The 18,620-nt window shown below is 33.1% G+C and overlaps 2 protein-coding genes across 4 annotated transcripts in view; both read right to left on the minus strand.

The window, feature by feature from the left end:
• Positions 1-16,534, minus strand: part of LOC125776876 (tachykinin-like peptides receptor 99D) — a 53,064-nt gene extending 36,530 nt beyond the window's left edge. The window contains exon 1 of the mRNA XM_049450615.1: positions 16,433-16,534. Coding sequence (XP_049306572.1) covers position 16,433 — 1 coding nt within the window. The 5' untranslated portion in view covers positions 16,434-16,534. The remainder of the gene's footprint in view (positions 1-16,432) is intronic.
• The window catches only part of LOC105222913 (tachykinin-like peptides receptor 99D), a 453,112-nt gene that overhangs the window by 207,453 nt on the left and 227,039 nt on the right, over positions 1-18,620 (minus strand). Inside the window, exon 1 of one of the 3 annotated variants that reach the window (XM_049450612.1) lies at positions 15,667-16,439. The exons of the other annotated variants lie outside the window; for them this stretch is intronic. The gene's annotated coding sequence lies outside the window, so the exon portion shown is untranslated. Of the gene's footprint in view, positions 1-15,666; positions 16,440-18,620 lie in introns of those variants that run through there. 3 annotated transcript variants of the gene reach the window in all.

Below are 18,620 nucleotides of genomic sequence, written 5' to 3' on the forward strand. Positions count from 1 at the left end.
TATTTTGTATGAAAGTACGAACTGCGGCCGCCAAGCTTCCATTATTTCTGAAATATTGTTCAATAATGAAGACACTTTGTTTTATTGGGCAACGCTCCATTTGTATTAAGTCTAAATTGTTAGTTGGCGATTTGGTTTTTTAAGGTTCTCAACACTTTACTACCTAATATGAAATCTGGCGTTAATTTTGGGACACCCTGTATTTAATTCCAATCTTGCGTTGATTTCGGGTAATTTTTAAGTGATTAATAATAAATGATCAGAGTGAGAAGTTGAGTCGATTTAGTCATGTCCGTCCGTATTTGCGCGAACTGTTCATTAGTTTTTGAGATATCGATCTAAAATTTTGTACATGTCCTTTTCTCATCTAACAACCGCTCGTTTATTGAAACTGTCCATATCGGATTACTATAGCAAATACATAGCTGCCAGACAAACTGATTGATCAAAATCTAGACAAAGTTCTTTTTATACTTTTTTATGCTATAAGAAATGCACCTTTGAATATTGTTACGGCTTCTGTGAAGCCCAACGTTTTTTCAAGTTTTTTTTTTAGAATATTCAAGGTTTATAAAAGGTGATCCGTTTCGAGATTCCAAACTTTTTTAAAGAAAAAAATAGAGAAACTTCTAATGTTTATTATCATTCGAAATAACATTCTTTGGCATTTATTTTTTGAAGATATAGAAAAACATACAGATTTGCCTTAAGTTAAGCTGAAACACTTCTTTCTAATCGAATCACATCTATGAGATATATGCTTTTGCCACTTTTCCAAATATTCTATGAATGCCAGCTTGTTCTGCTAGATAAATGCTTACGACGATTGTTCTGGTGACCGACCACAGTTTAATAGCGATTGTCGCATCATTGTTTAATTAGGCCGACTACATCCCAACAATGCAACTCCACTCTCCCCAACTTATGAAAAATTCTTTATCGATTGATATGACAAGGCTTGTTCCGCTCAATACTTTCTGATTGCATTTGGGAGGCTATTGTGACTGCATTGCTTACGTATTATGTTTTGTGCTGGCGGCCTGTTCAATTCCGCCGAGAGTGTGCGATTCGAGAGTTCACGAGCATGCACACTTCAAACATATTCTCATTAACGAGCAAAGAGGTATTTGTAAATGTATGTTTATGGAATAATATTTGCTTTCTCATTTTAAATTGCCCTATGCTGACTACCAGAGAACGCTTGCAGGTTTAGATATTTTAACTTTGTGCAAAAAACAATGGATTCAAAATTTTGAAGTGCCCATCTCATATAAATAAAATTGTTATCCCTAATTGGCAAATCTTAGGTGCATTTAGACCAACTTAAATTTCGTCAAAGTCGGCTGACATATAACAGGTCAGTGATTAACCTTCTTTTTCAGTTGAGCTTTGTGTAAATGGAGTATAATTAAAAAGAACCCGAAGGTCGTTTAAAGTATATGTATGTTTTAGTTTAAATAAGTACAATGCAATTTTTTGAATATTTACCCTTTTGATAACACAAGACTGAGTGGTGTTAGACACTGTTTCTTACTAATTTTGGTTTGCTGAAACCAAAAACGATAGTAAAAGTATGCTAAATAGGATTTTTTGTGCTGAAGTCAGGAGTATTAGTAGGTATCTTAAAAGTAGTAGGTACTAACGTGACTCAAATTTGCGATTTGTTTACATTTGTGCTTGAAATATCTTTTCTTTTGTATTTTCGTTTTGTTCTCTGGCGTTGGTTAAACAATAAGTGAATGGCTGATAAATACTTGTAGTTTTAATTAGGTTATTGCATACACATGTTCCATTGGCTGTCTATGCAATAGAAATTTTCATAAAAAAGTTACAGTTAGTTTTCGTCTGACTTAATTTGTCGATTGATAACACAACAATTGAAAAAGTAAGGAAGGGTTAAGTTCGTGTGCAACGTAACATTTTATACTTATTACAATTTGCAAAGCTAGAAGGCGGCGATAATGGAAGAAGTTGCGTAAGAATTCGGGAGGCATTATCCGAAGAAATGAAATAGTTTACGGTCGCATTTGGCATCTTATGTCGCATTGAAGTTGGTTTATTAACTAAATATTGCGTGTTCGAAATAATAATGATGTAAAGTCAAAATGCATAAAAACTATTATATTACAAACATTGGACTAGGGAAAGATCTGGACTGATTGCTAAGCTATTTTATGTCCTACAAATGAGGCGCAAGGTATGATCGAGTAAAGAGCAAATATAAATAGTAGGTGGAATGTGAGTTATTTTATGCAAAAATATTACATACTATATTTGAGAACCAAGCTGTAGTATATTGACAGATATATACGCCATATATACATATGTATATAAGTTTTCTAAGCGATTATTAAGGTTAAACACTTTCTTAAAGAGACATGTTTGCTGCTGGTAATAACAAGTACCACGGGGCTTAAGGATTTCGGCACACACACAGTAGATGATTGTAATTCAAGTGTAACGCGAAGCGGGTGCCAACTACGGATGAAAGCTCAAGCGACGGAAAAGAGAAATTTGAAGAGGCAAGTAGTTAGTGTGTGGCACAAATATACTCGTACTTGCCGGATGGATATTTACCAAACAAGCGTACGAAAATTCCAAGAATGCGCCTACCAACACACTCTGTATGTCTTTCTTTAGGATATCCTACATATTGACCGATAAAGAAGTTATAAAACCAGCCGGAAGTTTAAAAATTTCTATTAGGTAAGTGGGTGCTAGGGGAAGTATACTAATAATAATACTTTAGACCACGAATGCCAATTCATACATTTATCGATGCCATGTACTCAAGCACAGTTTTCATCGTAACTTATGGTTTAGTTATATCACTTCTTTTAATGCCATTTTGTGCGCGTGCCGATTGTGTGCATGTTCAATACAACACTCTCTTGGGTGTTATGTGTAGCAAGCATCACCAGATTATCGTAATATTACTTAAGTTACAACGCGGACGGAAGGAACTTGTCTTATCATTTAAGTATACGAGTATAGTAAATGGTATATTGTATACTACAATGATAAATTGGAAGATGCATTTTTAATTTATACTTCGCGTCTAATTTTTTTCTAAAAGTGAATTCTTCGTATTTTACTATGTCTGAATTTATTAAACAAAGAAGTACAATAATGCAATAATGTTTTGGGTGGGAGGGGACCTTTCAACTTGATCACAGTAGTATATACTATATATTATATAAATATTTAATTATTCATTAATATTAACTTTGTCGCCTACAAAGAAAATCCATCAGATGTAATACACTTATGCCAACGATTTGCCAGTCCTCGAAACACTTTTCGTAAGCACTTTTTGGGATGGCCTTCAACATCTTCTTCGACTGAAAACGCGTTTCACGGAGTTGAAATTTCAGTTTGGGGAACAAAAAAAAATTACATCAAGCAAAATCTGGAAAATACGGTGGTTGGTTGATGGTATTCATGATGGTATTTGATTTGAAGGTGCATTATCATGGAGTAAAATCCGTGAATTTTTTTCCACAATTCCGGCCATTAGACTATCTCACGAAAAAACGGCCAAATAGAACTCCTTGTTGATCGTCTGTTCCTCCGGACCAAACTTATGATGCACCAAACCACGAATATTGAAAAAACAAAGAGTGGTTTTGGCGTAGTTTTTATACCCTGAACAGGGTATTTTAAGTTTGTAACGAAGTTTGTAACACAGTATATACATATATGTATGTATAAATGATCAGTATGTTGAGCTGAGTCGATTTAGCCATGTCCGTCTGTCTGTATGTATAGGAACTAGTACCTCAGCTTTTAAGATATCGTTTTGAAATTTTGCAAACGTCATTTTCTTCAAAAAGCTGCTCATTTGTCTAAACTGCCGATAGCGGACCACTATAACATATACCTGCCATACAAACTGAACGATCGGAATCAAGTTCTTGTATGGAAAACTTTCACATTTGACAATGTATCTTCACAAAAGTTGGCACAGGTTATTTTCTAGGATAATAACATAATATACGAAGAAATTGTTCAGATCCTCTTACTATAGCATATATCTTCCATACAAACTGAACACATGGTTACTAAAAAAAATTCACCTATGATAGGTATATTAGCTTCAGTGCAGCCGAAGTTAACGTTTTTGTTTTTTGTTTTAATTTCGTTTTTCCCCTCCATTTATGATTATTGACTTGTTTGCATGTCAAACTCATTACACCATGCCTCATTGGCTGTTATAGTAAAGCTGAATGCGGGATCGGAATTCGCACGACCAAGCATGACCAAAGAAACTTCTTTACGGGGGCGAGTCGAGCAAAAACGCGTTTCATAATAAAATAATTCCAAATATTCACCAAAATCATTCTAACGAACTCGCGAGAGATGTTGAGGTCTCTTCCCGTCGCTCAGACGTGAGGATTTTCAAGCATCTTACTTTCACTTTTTATATTGTTATCAGTTGACGAGGTAAAAGGTCGTCCAGAACAATAACTCGACGTCTTTGAAGGGTTTGTACCACTCGTACGCTTGTGTTTATGATAAAACTGAATAACTTTAGCCTTTTCCAACATTCACAGCTATTCCGCTTACGAAATTTGGTTGCAAATACAAAACTTTAGACACATTCTTTGTTAGTTATTTTTGTACATTGTAAAATCACAACGCTCTGTTGTAGTGTACCGACTTAAGCACCTCCAGTAAACAAACTGGTAGACAGATCACGCTGATATTTGGCATATTAATTAAGGACTGTCCTTCTAACTTAAGGAAACATATTTTTTGAAATTTGCCCCGGGTGGTTTTTTAGGTTATATTGTCTGTTGTCCCATTACTTTTTCAGATTCTTGATATAACATTGAATGCATTATCTCTATTATGGTTTACAACGAGACTCAGTTGAGTTGAATTCGAAACAACTCAACTTTAATTTGCACATTTTTAATTTGTATGGTATGGTATAGTTCATTGGAAAACTTTTTTTATTGGCGTTGACACTGCTTACGCGATTATAGCCGAGATAAAAAGAAAACAACAGCCATTGGAAAACTACTGAAGGATATTAATATTTGATGCCGTTGAGAACCATAATATTACAATGTTGTAAATGATAAGGCTATAAAAAATTATGAGGCGTTAGCAACTCAATTAAACATTTATTGACTTCTTATTATCACTATTTCGTAATTTGTAAATTTTAACTGACATGTTTGCCATAATTGAGGTAGGAGTTTATAATTGGAAAAAAAGAATCCATATTGCAGATATTATCAGGTAGTCTGCAAATGAACTTATTATGGTTCTCAAACAAATCAAAGCTTACCCGTTAAGGTTCGTATCCAGCTCTCAAGTAATTGCTCAAGAAAAAAAATACATTATATCTTCAAGAAGTTTTGACAGCTGGTTACGCATTGTGAATGGTCCACATTAGAAGAGCAAGAGAGAATAAACAAAGAAAATAAACTTTGTGCGTAATATGTATGTATACATTGTGTAGTAACATAAATATGATCCTTGCGATTTAAGGAATGTTGTTGATGATTGGTAACTTGCACAACATTTCAAAATGAAATATACTTCATAATAATGATTTGAACTAATTTAGGACGAATTTAACGATTACTTTGAATTTCCTTCAAGAAACAATTGTTGCACGTTTCTTTGCAAAACCAGGTTTGCCATATTCGCATTTTATTGAAAAAAAGTATTAAAAATTAGTACTAGATTACTTTAGAGCTGCATACTAGCACAAGTAAATTTATCGCAGGAATATTTCTTGACCGTTTCTTAAGCGTTTTTTTATATGAAGTTTTTACATTTCTTGAGAGCTGTATACTAAGCTTTAATATAATATATAACCATTAAGTATTTGCGTATATTTTAGACGAGATAATTAAATTGGAACTGATGCCTTCGATTCGCCCGCTTAAGCTATTAATTTAGGGTTTATATCTTAACTAAATTTAGTGACATGTAAATTAATTGTATTGGACGACTTTGCAATACTGATGACTCACTGTTTAATAAGGATATGATATAGCAGTGTTCAGCTGTGGGTGTATGTTTAAACAATATGTGCAGAGCATACATAAAGATGAGCCAATATGTTTATGTGTGACAACAATCGCTGTTAATTACTATCGGTTTGTTTAGAAGCTTAAAAGATCTGTTGGCACTGGACGCAATATATTCTATGTACTTAGTAACAGTGGAAAAACCAGGCATTAGCAGCCTGAAAAACCGAAAACATGTAGTAATAGTTGGAAGTATTATTAAAGCGAACAGAAAATAAAAATAATAGAAGTAAGGAAGTGTTAAGTTCGGGTGTCACCGGATATTTCATACTCTTGTAACTTCAGGTGTTGGCAAACCAGAAATTGATGTTGTTAGGGATTTGTTGTGATGGATGGAGGGCATTAATCAATCCTCCTTGACGTGCGTGTACTTCGAGATCCTAACATTGACTCTGACCACTATCTTGTTGTAGCAAAGATACGCGCTTGCCTCTGTACAACAAAGTACGCCCATAAACAATCATAAAGAAGGTACGACGTCAAGAAGCTACTATCACAACCAACAACAAAATGGGTTTCTACTCTGAGAGCACTCATCAGAACATGATATAAGGGAACTGTGAACGGAGTTGAGGAGAGAAGCGAGACACATATGTAGACAAAAAAAGAAAGCGACCAAATGCGTGAGTATGTAGCTTGAAAATTCTACGAAAAGATGCGGTGACTAACGGAAGGTTTCAAGACCGGATCATACCCCTATATGTTCCAAAGTAGTGATCTAGGTTTAATGCTCAAGGCATACTCAAGTTATAGAGGAAAAACTTCTCCAGACTCCTGAACGGCAATGAAAGTGTAAACATCTGGAGATGGCGAACTCGATTCTCCAATCGATGACGATGGAATAGAAGTTCCACTGTCCGGCCGAGTTACTCAAATACGGCGGCGAAGAACTGACAAGGTGCATGTGTCATATTCTTTGCAAGATATGGTCGGCTCTGTGGATGAAAGACTGAAGTCCACCGTCAACAAACTGATGGGACCCTATCAGCGTGGCTTTGATCTGAAAATCGTCTATTGATCTGATTTTCATTATGTGCCAAATCTTTGTTAAAAAATATATATATAGCTTTAGATTCCGACACCATTTTATGGAGACAACATACACTTTGACCGACACATGTGGCATAAAGTCTGCTAAATAACGAAAATATTATATGATGGCTGAGGTAATTCGCTGACCAATTTTACCGATTCTCATTAAATTTAAATATTCAAAATATAATTTTTTTGCAGTAAATGGAATAGAAATGGTAGGATAATGCTAATTTGGTTGAAATTGTTCGAGAAAATCCTGAGATATGGACTTACAGTAAAATGTTTGAACATATCTATTACATACATCTCATAATGTAGACATTAGTAAATGAGCACTCATTAGGAAAAAAATTCTGTCAATAATTTGAAAACAGCAAAAGTAAATGTTGAGTTGACATTGATTTGTCGGAGAAGAGACAAATTTAAACAAGCTCAATTAAATATAGTAGACCATTATTCGATAATTCACTTTATTCACTTTTCTCTTTTGAAACATACATCGCGCCCACTAGAAAATTTAGTTCAACATAATTAGAAATTATTAAGTTTTACCGAATAATTTATTAACTGCACAAAAACATAATATTCTTACTTTAGCAAATACGAAAAACTGCAGATGATTACTTCGTTGTAAATTTTCAATTCGTATCGCAGTATGCCGAAGAACTTTTCGACACTGAACATCGAGCTACAAGAATTGTTTCCCATGCTAATTGCAAACTTCATCAAGTGAATCTTACTTAAGGGGCTATGCCAGTGTGACACTTCCAAAAAATCGGTTTCATGATAGTTCATATTTTCAAAAATATCTTGTGAAATCGGCAAGGTCGTATACTGAAATTCCATGAGAATGCTTCTTTAATAAGATTTTGTGGAAATAATTTTTTATTGATTTTTGGCTTGTAGTATAGTTATTAAGATATAGACCAATTTGTTTCAAATTCTCTATAATTCAGAGATTTTATGTCTTTAAATACTCTTTTGGGGAATTATGAGTAATCAATGTCTATGTCAATCTATGTACAATCATTAATAAGAGCACTAATGATTTCTTAAGATATCTTGAAACTAATTCCAGGCTATGGGACTATTGTGGAGTGTCTATCTCAATTAGTTTTAGGTGATACAAACAACCATTCGGTAAACAAAACTATTATACTGTCTTTGCAAAATGTTTCGGGAGTATAAAAATATATTTCAGTAAAAACTGCTCAAAGTGACTTACGAATCTCGACTATTATTATACATATATTATGTGTCAGTGCAACAATTATGACAGCCAACGTATTATTAATACAGTAATTACATCAATTTTCAAGCTCACTTGGACATCACTCAATGATAATAGAGTCTGAGCAACATCCGTTATTACACTACGTCACAGCAGAAAGAAGAATTGTGTAATTTTACTTAGTTATTTAGCTTTTTATTTGGTCCCTTAGTTAAATTGTCTGGTTTTGGTTTAGTATTTTACTTTTCGTTCACAATTTGATTTCAATAGTTTAGTCTGCAGTTTGCGGTTGTGATTTGAAATATTTCCATAATTTTTTTTCTTCTCAACTTCATAGTAAAATATTCACACAAAACTATTATTTTAGTTTATGAGACCATCTCTATGCATTTCTGAGTATTATAAATAATTTAAATACGAGGGAATAACTAAATATTTAGTTCATTATTACTACAATATAGATATTACTGAATTGATTGCTCAATTAGGGACAAAATTCTGACAATATTTGGGAACCAGCAATAGTGTATGCTGAATTGACGTCTTTGGCGGATACGAGACAAATTGAATCAAGCTCAATTGAGTTTTTAGACCTTTGTTCGATAATTTACTTTATTTACTTTTGTCTGTTGTTATTTAAGCACAACCCGCCCTCTAGAAAATGTAACTCAACACAAACATTATCGGCTTGGTAATTCGAAAATATAATAAGCTTAAGTTGGGAGCTATATTTTTAATCCGAGTCTTTGAGTATATAAAAATGGTGAAGATTTAATACATCCAAGGAAAATAGTGAGAAGTTGCATGATATTACCACCTACTCAGTATCCAGTTCCATATCACGTTGTTATGCTTTTAAATTAATCGCTGCTGTAGCACCAACCAATTCAACGGCTTGTCAACATTGCACTTGAAAATTCAGCGACAGCGAACGCACAGGGCGGACAATTGATAAGCGAAGATGAGCCTATAAACGGGTGAATATAAATATGTGAGCAGCGAGAAAAATATATAAGATGTAGTTCGTAATTGAAGGCGGACATTGTGTGCCTTTTGTGAATAAGTGTTTTTTTTTTTGTATTCTCGTTTTACTACTCTTCTAGCTACTGTGCATATTTATAGGTATAAATACTCTTATAGCACTGAAAAAAAAACAACGAGCACTATAAATATGACGGAAGGCTTGGGGAAAATATGCTGACTGAGTTCGGAACCGCAACTAAGGAATTTTCAGCAAACCGACATTTTTTAATTCAAATTTTACAATACAAAACTAAGTAGTTCCAGCGTCAGTTTCCTTTGTAGATCGAAATTTCAGACATAGACCGGTCTGCTACAAACAATCTTTAACGAACTACATTTAGGTAGCTTTAAGAATCTCTACACTCCTGAATGATTTTGTAGTTGTTTTGGCGGGTAGTGAGCGAACTTTTGTAGAGATGAAGTTATGTATTTTCAACTTTAATTTTGTTTACGTGTCGATATTTAAAACAATTAGAACAATCAACGTAACAAGTAGCCAAGAAAGTGAAAGCCATACTGGAGTTCACTAATTTTAACTAAAATTCTGGTTATATGTATATAGCAGTCACTTAAAAAAGAAAACGTATAATACTTCGCAGTTTATATTTACATATATATATACTTGTATATTCCAGTGTATTCAAAGGGTTTGAAATAATATTTCAGATTTGACAAATATTCGCCACGAGCCGTTTGAGCAATAGAGCGGAAACAATTCGCCGAACGTGTACGCAAATAAATTAAATGGATTTCGTGAAGCATAAAAAGGGTTCTGTCTTACAAAAAAAAAACACAAAAATTATAGAAAAATAACTCTACTCTCCTCTCATACATATATATTACTCGCACGTGTTACGACTGTATTTAACACTGAGTGTAGCCACATATTTATGTAAGACGGTGATTAAAGTGGAAGAAAATGAAAATAAAGATATTCCGCGGACTCAGCAAAAGCTTGATAAAAAGAACGCCAAATATTGGCATTCTTAAAATGAGCAACAAGGATGGTGTGGTCTGCGGTGGCAAGAAAGCCATCAGCGATTATACGAGTAAATCAGTGGCAATAAACTCGTAGCAATTAGATGTCGGTGTTCTTTCTAGCAAGTGGACAGTCAGAAGGAATGGTTATTTAGGGCAGGAAATTAATTGAAGTCAAGTTACTGCAATAAATAACAATATTAAAATTAGCGATACTGAAGTTATTATAATTATCATGGCGTTGGTTTGCACCACAAACAATATTGTTAACGGTTAAGAATAGTTGTGAAATGAACACATAAGTTAAAAGCGACGCATATATGCTATTTGAATTAAGTTTCAGACCGACATTTGTCCAATCAGTTTGTTGATGTGACAACTGATGATAGAAAATGACTTACCATTTGACGAATATGTTACCTTTCACATTGTGTGTCGTTATAGACTTATCGAGTCCACATGCATGTTCCATACTAATGCTGACGTGAAGTAAGATTTGTGAAGGAAATTTTGTTAATTATATTTAATACTACTAACAATATGTTCTTTTCTTACTTCAACCAAATTTATTGTAGTAAAAAAATTTTGCACATTCATATTAATCAATAATCGATGTGCTATTTTGCACTCAACTTCATTTTTCCAGTAAAACTTTTCTCTTCCAAAAAAGCACTACGCTTTTATTGATAAGCCACTTCGGACATATCTTATCTGAACATCTGTTTTTCGAATCTGAAGACTTATGAATAAATCACAGCGCATTAACGAAATCTAACTAACAAAAAAAAAATCATCGAAACCTTATATACTTATAGTACATAACATCAGTCAAATTAATCAGTTTTGAGGAGACTGAAAACAAAGTATATTAACGGTACATATGGCACGTTAGCGCAGATTGTGAACGAGAATTTAATATAGGTACCTACTATATGACGATGTATAATAAGTACAACTAGATTTTTATTATTTGCTATAATATGAATCCATTGTGAATACAAGGCAGTGATATGAAGCATATTTATGACTTCCTTTTTGCAATAGAAAAGTTCAGTACACAAATAAACAGAGGCAGAGTAGCAAACACATTAGCAGAAATTCAAGTATACTTGGAATACTTAAGTTGTCGGCATCCGGTCAACAGAAAAACTGCCGCAGGGCTTATTAGCTCAGCGCACTTGCTTACGCCAAGTAGAAGAGAACATAAAATGTAAATATAGTAAAATATATTAAAATGAAATGGACTCGAACCATGATCAAATAAAGCCTTATATGTAGAATATTGCTACAAACAGTGTGTTTTGAAAGGCAAATATTAAACTAACTTTGGAAAAATTAGTATTTGTTAAAAAAATGTTCCATAATTTCGAAAACTGCCTTCAAAACTTAATCTCTTTATCTAAAGCACGTGGCGCTGGCGTTATCAGCAGGTACCACATTCTACAGAAAGCCATACCGGCGTACATTGTTACAAATTAGGAAATGCTTTCGCTTACATTAATCGATTTGGAAATATTTTCAAATTATACAAAACAAATATTTACTTTATTCAAAAAAATCGTGCAGCCGCGAAAAATTTCACACATTCTTCGCTGAAATATTTTCCAAAATCGTTGAGATTTTAGTTTCTCTGTTTGAATAAGTTTGTAACCAGTATATCTTTAATTCCCGCACAAATAAAATAAAAAACCTCCGTTTCGCTGAATTTTATAATTTATAAGTTTATTTTGCACAAACTATTTTACTTCTTACAAATATTTGTTACTTAGAATTATTTAAGTCATCGACTTAAACGGTAGGATAAGATAGCGCGCTAAATCTCTGTTGCTGAAATGCTAACTATAGCGAGCGGGACGGGCGGTGTAGACGGAAAACTCAGCTGAGCGCGAACGTAAGCACGGACGCGTGTAACGATGTATAGTAAAGGGTGATTTTTTAAGAGCTTGATAACTTTTTTAAAAAAAAAAACGCATAAAATTTGCAAAATCTCATCGGTTCTTTATTTGAAACGTTAGATTGGTTCATGACATTTACTTTTTGAAGATAATTTCATTTAAATGTTGACCGCGGCTGCGTCTTAGGTGGTCCATTCGGAAAGTCCAATTTTGGGCAACTTTTTCGAGCATTTCGGCCGGAATAGCCCGAATTTCTTCGGAAATGTTGTCTTCCAAAGCTGGAATAGTTGCTGGCTTATTTCTGTAGACTTTAGACTTGACGTAGCCCCACAAAAAATAGTCTAAAGGCGTTAAATCGCATGATCTTGGTGGCCAACTTACGGGTCCATTTCTTGAGATGAATTGTTGTCCGAAGTTTTCCCTCAAAATGGCCATAGAATCGCGAGCTGTGTGGCATGTAGCGCCATCTTGTTGAAACCACATGTCAACCAAGTTCAGTTCTTCCATTTTTGGCAACAAAAAGTTTGTTAGCATCGAACGATAGCGATCGCCATTCACCGTAACGTTGCGTCCAACAGCATCTTTGAAAAAATACGGTCCAATGATTCCACCAGCGTACAAACCACACCAAACAGTGCATTTTTCGGGATGCATGGGCAGTTCTTGAACGGCTTCTGGTTGCTCTTCACCCCAAATGCGGCAATTTTGCTTATTTACGTAGCCATTCAACCAGAAATGAGCCTCATCGCTGAACAAAATTTGTCGATAAAAAAGCGCGAAACACATTTCGAACCGAACACTGATTTTGGTAATAAAATTCAATGATTTGCAAGCGTTGCTCGTTAGTAAGTCTATTCATGATGAAATGTCAAAGCATACTGAGCATCTTTCTCTTTGACACCATGTCTGAAATCCCACGTGATCTGTCAAATACTAATGCATGAAAATCCTAACCTCAAAAAAATCACCCGTTATAATAAGTACAAGACATTCAAGTATATTTGGAATACTTAAGTTGTCGGCATCCGGTCAACAGAAAAGCTCCCGCAGAGCTTATTGGCTGAGCGCACTTGCTTACGACAAGTAGAAGAGAACATAAAATGTAAATATAGTAAAATATATTAAAATGAAATGGACTCGAACCATGATCAAATAAAGCCTTATATGTAGAATATTGTTACAAACAGTGTGTTTTGAAAGGCAAATAATAAACTAACTTTGGGAAAAATGAGTATTTGTTAAAAAAATGTTCTATAATTTCGAAAACTGCCTTCGAAACTTAATCTCTTTATCTAAAGCACGCTGGCGTTATCAGCAGGTACCACATTCTACAAAAAGCCATACCGGCGTACATTGTTACAAATTAGGAAATGCTTTCGCTTACATTAATCGATTTGGAAATATTTTCAAATTATACAAAACAAATATTTAATTTATTCAAAAAAAAAAAAAAATCGATTTCACACATTCTTCGCTAAAATATTTTCCAAAATCGTTGAGATTTCAGTTTCTCTGTTTATTATTAATTCTTTTTTAATTAATCTCTAGCAAATAAACACTTCTCTTCTCATAAATCTTTCTTTATTTATTTGTATAAGATGCTGGAAGAATGTTCGTGTAATACCACAAATGTCTGGCGGTAATTATTTTTGATTGTACAATATTTAATTTTTTGATCTTTTGCGTTCATTACGTTTCCCCAGTGCATTTAGTTAATATTTACAAAGAACCGTTTGTTTCTTCGCTTAGACATATATATTGAAATATATTCTCTGGAAATATGGGGTATAAAGTCGGTCGAAAGTTGGAAAATGTTTGTATTAGGTATATGAGGGATAAAGTAAAGATTGACCAGATTTTTAACATTCAGCCACATTATTATTGGGAAAGGATTCTCCCCTTACTTATATTATATATTGTATATCACATCTTGACTGATATTTTAGGTAAAAAGTCAGCCATAGGCTGTGGGGTCCACATTTCCGGTATCTGGCTGTTTGAATAGTTATAGTTCGATACTTATTCACAACTCTCTGAATTATTGCATAACTTGGGAAAAACGTTTTTAAAAATCAGTACTAACGCTGTGAAACATACTCGTATTCCATATAAACTCTAATCATTTTGCTTTAAAGTTCGTGAAGAGTAAGAAGCCATGAATATTTATTTCATGCTTATGGTTTTCTTTTTTTGTTTCGAATAGCTCCGTTTTGAAACACAAAACGCCACTGGTTGTGGTTCAAACTTAATTTAAAATTTGCGTAAGACTTTTCTTTTGTTACTATAGAAGCACTTTGATTACTTTACCTAATAACTGCTATCTGATTGACACGGATCTTCTATCACTGAAACGCGAGGTGTTGCTTTAAATTCAAACATATTTGCAGTTTCCCAGCTTTCCTTGGCAAATTAAATTTCTTGGAACCAAATTTATTACGTTCGGTCATTGTTTGATTAAAAATATTTTTTAAATTTTATTGCTGAAAATCAAAGTGTAATAACCGGAAATATTAAATATTTAAAGGCTTTTCCCAGAAACATTCACGATAAACTTGTTTTAATTTTTTGTTAACAAAATTGTTGGAAAAACTGTTTCCTCTATTAGACTAGTATATAGAAACGACAGATAAAAAAATATTTTATTGTTTTTTATAAAAAATATATTTTATTATTTTTTTAATGAATTTTCACTTAGTGTGCAGAGTATTGAAAAAATTTAAAATACATTTTTTTATTATTTATTATATTTTTTACAGAGTGTGCAAATTACTCAATAAATCATTTGCTTTAAAATATAATTATTTATAATTCAAAATTAGTTTTTTTGGTCGATTTCAACACAGTTGTTAAATGTAATAAGTCTTCGTTTTAGCTGCGCATAAATAATAATAATTAATGGTTTTATTAATTTTAATTAAATAACTTTTCTAATTTCTTTTTCAAAATTGCTCAGCTTTTTACGCTTATATAACGTATATGTACGTATTAATAAATATCAAATACTAAAAAAATATAATGCTCAAAAAAGTTTGCTCTTTTGTAACACTCACCTTTTGGCTTTTCTATTTACTGTTATTCTGCATTCTAGTATGTGCGAAAAACAACCAACACTCCAGCAGGCAAAACTTTCACAAACAGCAATTGAAGTCGCGATAAAAAACATTCCGCAGACATTATTATGCAAATTATGTATGAAAGGGGTTAAGCATAAGATTTGTTTACTTTATTACACTGGCTGATTGCAGATTGTTACTTGACGTCAATAAAAAGTTCAACTTTTCGCACTCCTTGTTGCTGTGCATAAATTATGAATTCACTAACAGTAAATTACAGCAGCTTTCACACGCTACCTTCTTAACACCTCGAAGATATTAATTCTTTTTTTTAATCAAACGTGATTGTTTTGCTGAAAATAACACAACAACACTTTATAACATTTGTGTAGAAAGAAACATACCGACACTGCTGAATATTTTCCTCAAGCCTCTGAGAGCTCCACTTCACAGCACTTAACCTTGGCAGTAGTACGCTGCCGTGAATACGGAAATTTTTCCACTTTTATCAGTGTTGAATGCTGAGCATTTTATTAGTTTATAATAATTTTTATTTCTTAAATTATGTAAATATTTTTAGATTTTATGAAATTACGATTCGAATTCGCGGTCACGTTTTTATTTTTGCATAAAAATTTCTCAGTAATTATTTTTTTATTACTTCTATTGATTTGCGCTCAAAATACAGAATTTTTTATTTATTTTACCTTTTTGTTTTATTTGAAACTGTATTACTTAATTTTTAAAATTTTCACATATAATTTTTGTTTTGATTGATTTGTTTGAAATTTTTATGCATTATGTTGATTAGTTAAATACATTTTTTTAATTTGTGTTTTGATACTTCCAAGTTGCAAATATTTATATTTGAAATATAAACACAGCAAAGCCATCAGCTTATAAACAACAATTCACTTCTTCAACATTACCAGTTTTATTTTCCGGCGGGGATAAACAAACTTATTCTTCACCAAAAGTACACCAACTCACTTTCTTCTAATAATTTTTTGTTTAAATTTAACACGGCTATAAATTTGCACTTTTTTAAATAATTGTTGTTTAACGATAATTTTAATTATTCTTTCCAATTTTATCATTCACAGGTGTGAATAAAAAAATAATTATGTTATGTTTCTTGGGAGAAACACAAACTCACACAAATTCACTCACTTCAAAATAATGCTTTGGTCTATCGCATTTGAGAATTTCTTTAACTAACGTATTGCTTTTCCTCGGACTACCTTCTTTACAACCACTGCGCTAAAGGCATCCCGACGTACTGAATCGTCGCCATTGAATCGCTTCTGACTGTGGCTCACCGTGGCGAATGTAAAAATATTACTTCTGCCGGCGTTAGAGTCGACGTACTAAATCTGCTACTAAATGCAAAGCGTAGTACAAAAAGTACTTTAAAAAAGTAGCAAAATTTTGAAAATGCGCTGGTATTGGTGCAGGAAAATGAAAGTGTGAAAGTTTGCTGAGTGGGCAGTACTTTCTATTACTCTCTTTGTAGGCAGCATAAACATATGCACTTACCCGTATCCCTTGAGCTTTCTCGCAATGCACATAGTTGAATACAAATTGAGTATTTTTTTTGGTGTCGTCTATGTTAATTCCGAATATCATGAAAATATTATAAAAAAGAAAACCAAATTAAATTTTGAAAAATAGAAAGTTTTTTAAAAGCTTTCGGAAATAAATTCGACGCAATTTTCAGAATATTTCCCCGATGTTGTTCCTTTTTATGCGAAATATTTGACGAACTATAGGCTGTTTTTAATAAAATTATCCAGCAAATCTTTGCTTGTGCGAATTGGCTATTCACATTCCTCAGTCATTGTTTTTGACCATTTTCTATAGTTTTATATTCCTCACATTCATACTGGATGTAAATGAGGGAAGTGGTTTTCTTCTATCTTACATCAAATAATTACAACAAATCTCTGTACGACCCAAAGGCACATATCACATTCAGCGCCGCCCTCTATATGATTTGTAGGTTCCATATAATTTGTAATACATGTCTTACAAATAAGTAAGTGTTTCTCTGAGATAATTTCTAAAAATATGTAATTATGTTTCGACTGTTTGACTCTCTTTTATACCCTCATAAGAAATATTGAACCAAGTGTTCGTAAACCTAAAAAGTTAATAATCAATTTCGCTCTAGATAAATCCTATAAGAAAATAGATGAAATCGCATGATAATCATGCCCATTTCCTATATAACGTGTATATAGATCAGAATGACAAACAGAATTGAAATCCGGGTGACTGCTTGTATGTCTCTCCGTACAAGCTGTAGCTTGGTAAAAATTAAGATATCTTAATGAAACTTGATACACATGTTTCTTGGCAAAAAGGTAAGGCGGAGTTCGTAGATGGGATGTTCTGAGACTGTTTAAGCCAAAATAACCAAATTCGCTCAAGATAAATCTTATAAATACTGCTACAGACCGTGTGAAAATTAATGAAATCGGGCCATAACCTCGCACTTTCTTTATAACGGTGCGGTTAAAACTCCTAAAAGATAAATCAATAACAAAAGACACCAGAGACATTGAATTTTAACTGGAAGCCGGTGTCAAAATTGGACCATGGGCGTTTCATCCACTTTTAGGTGAAAACACATATCTCGAGAGACGCTTAACGGATTCCAACCATATGTGGTACTGAAATTCTTATCACATTCTGCAAAAATTCGGGAGCTGTAAAGAGAAGAAGACACCAAAATACCTTCAATGGTAAAAACAATATAGAAGACCTCGTTCGAAATTACGTCAAAGAGAATATACTATTGCGATGGATCTATTAACAAGATAATGACTTAAGTCATGTCTCGAAATGATCTAAGGAGTGGAAAAAATATTTATATAGTGGTTTGTTGCCTTCTCTAGTTGCCGCGCTCATGGAGATTCTTTGCGCTCCAAATGTACAAAAGTAATTCAAAATCATGGAGGAACAACTTAATACTAAATATAAAGACAACACATGTGTCATGTTTATCTGCAGTAAGTGAATTTTCATATTACTACTTATATTTAGCATTAAAAGCTCAAAGCGAAACTTATTTTTTCGGGCCCAAAGAAACAAAACCCGCTATAAACAATTAAATATGACAATTAAGTTTTCCATTTTTTTAAAAAATCTAACCATGCACCAATGTTTGTCAAACAAAGTTTTAGTAAAATACTTTTGGCAAAAGTTTTATTCATGGATTTTTAGGTTCGCTTTGGTTGTTATTATTTCTTCTAGTCATTACTCGTCTATTGGTGAGCATCACATTAGAATTTTAATTCATTGTATTTCTCTTTAAGCAAGCACATACATATTCATTAAATCAAATAAACTCATTTCT

This window comes from Bactrocera dorsalis, chromosome 2 (assembly GCF_023373825.1).
Source record: "Bactrocera dorsalis isolate Fly_Bdor chromosome 2, ASM2337382v1, whole genome shotgun sequence".
Classification (NCBI taxonomy): Eukaryota; Metazoa; Arthropoda; class Insecta; order Diptera; family Tephritidae; genus Bactrocera; species Bactrocera dorsalis.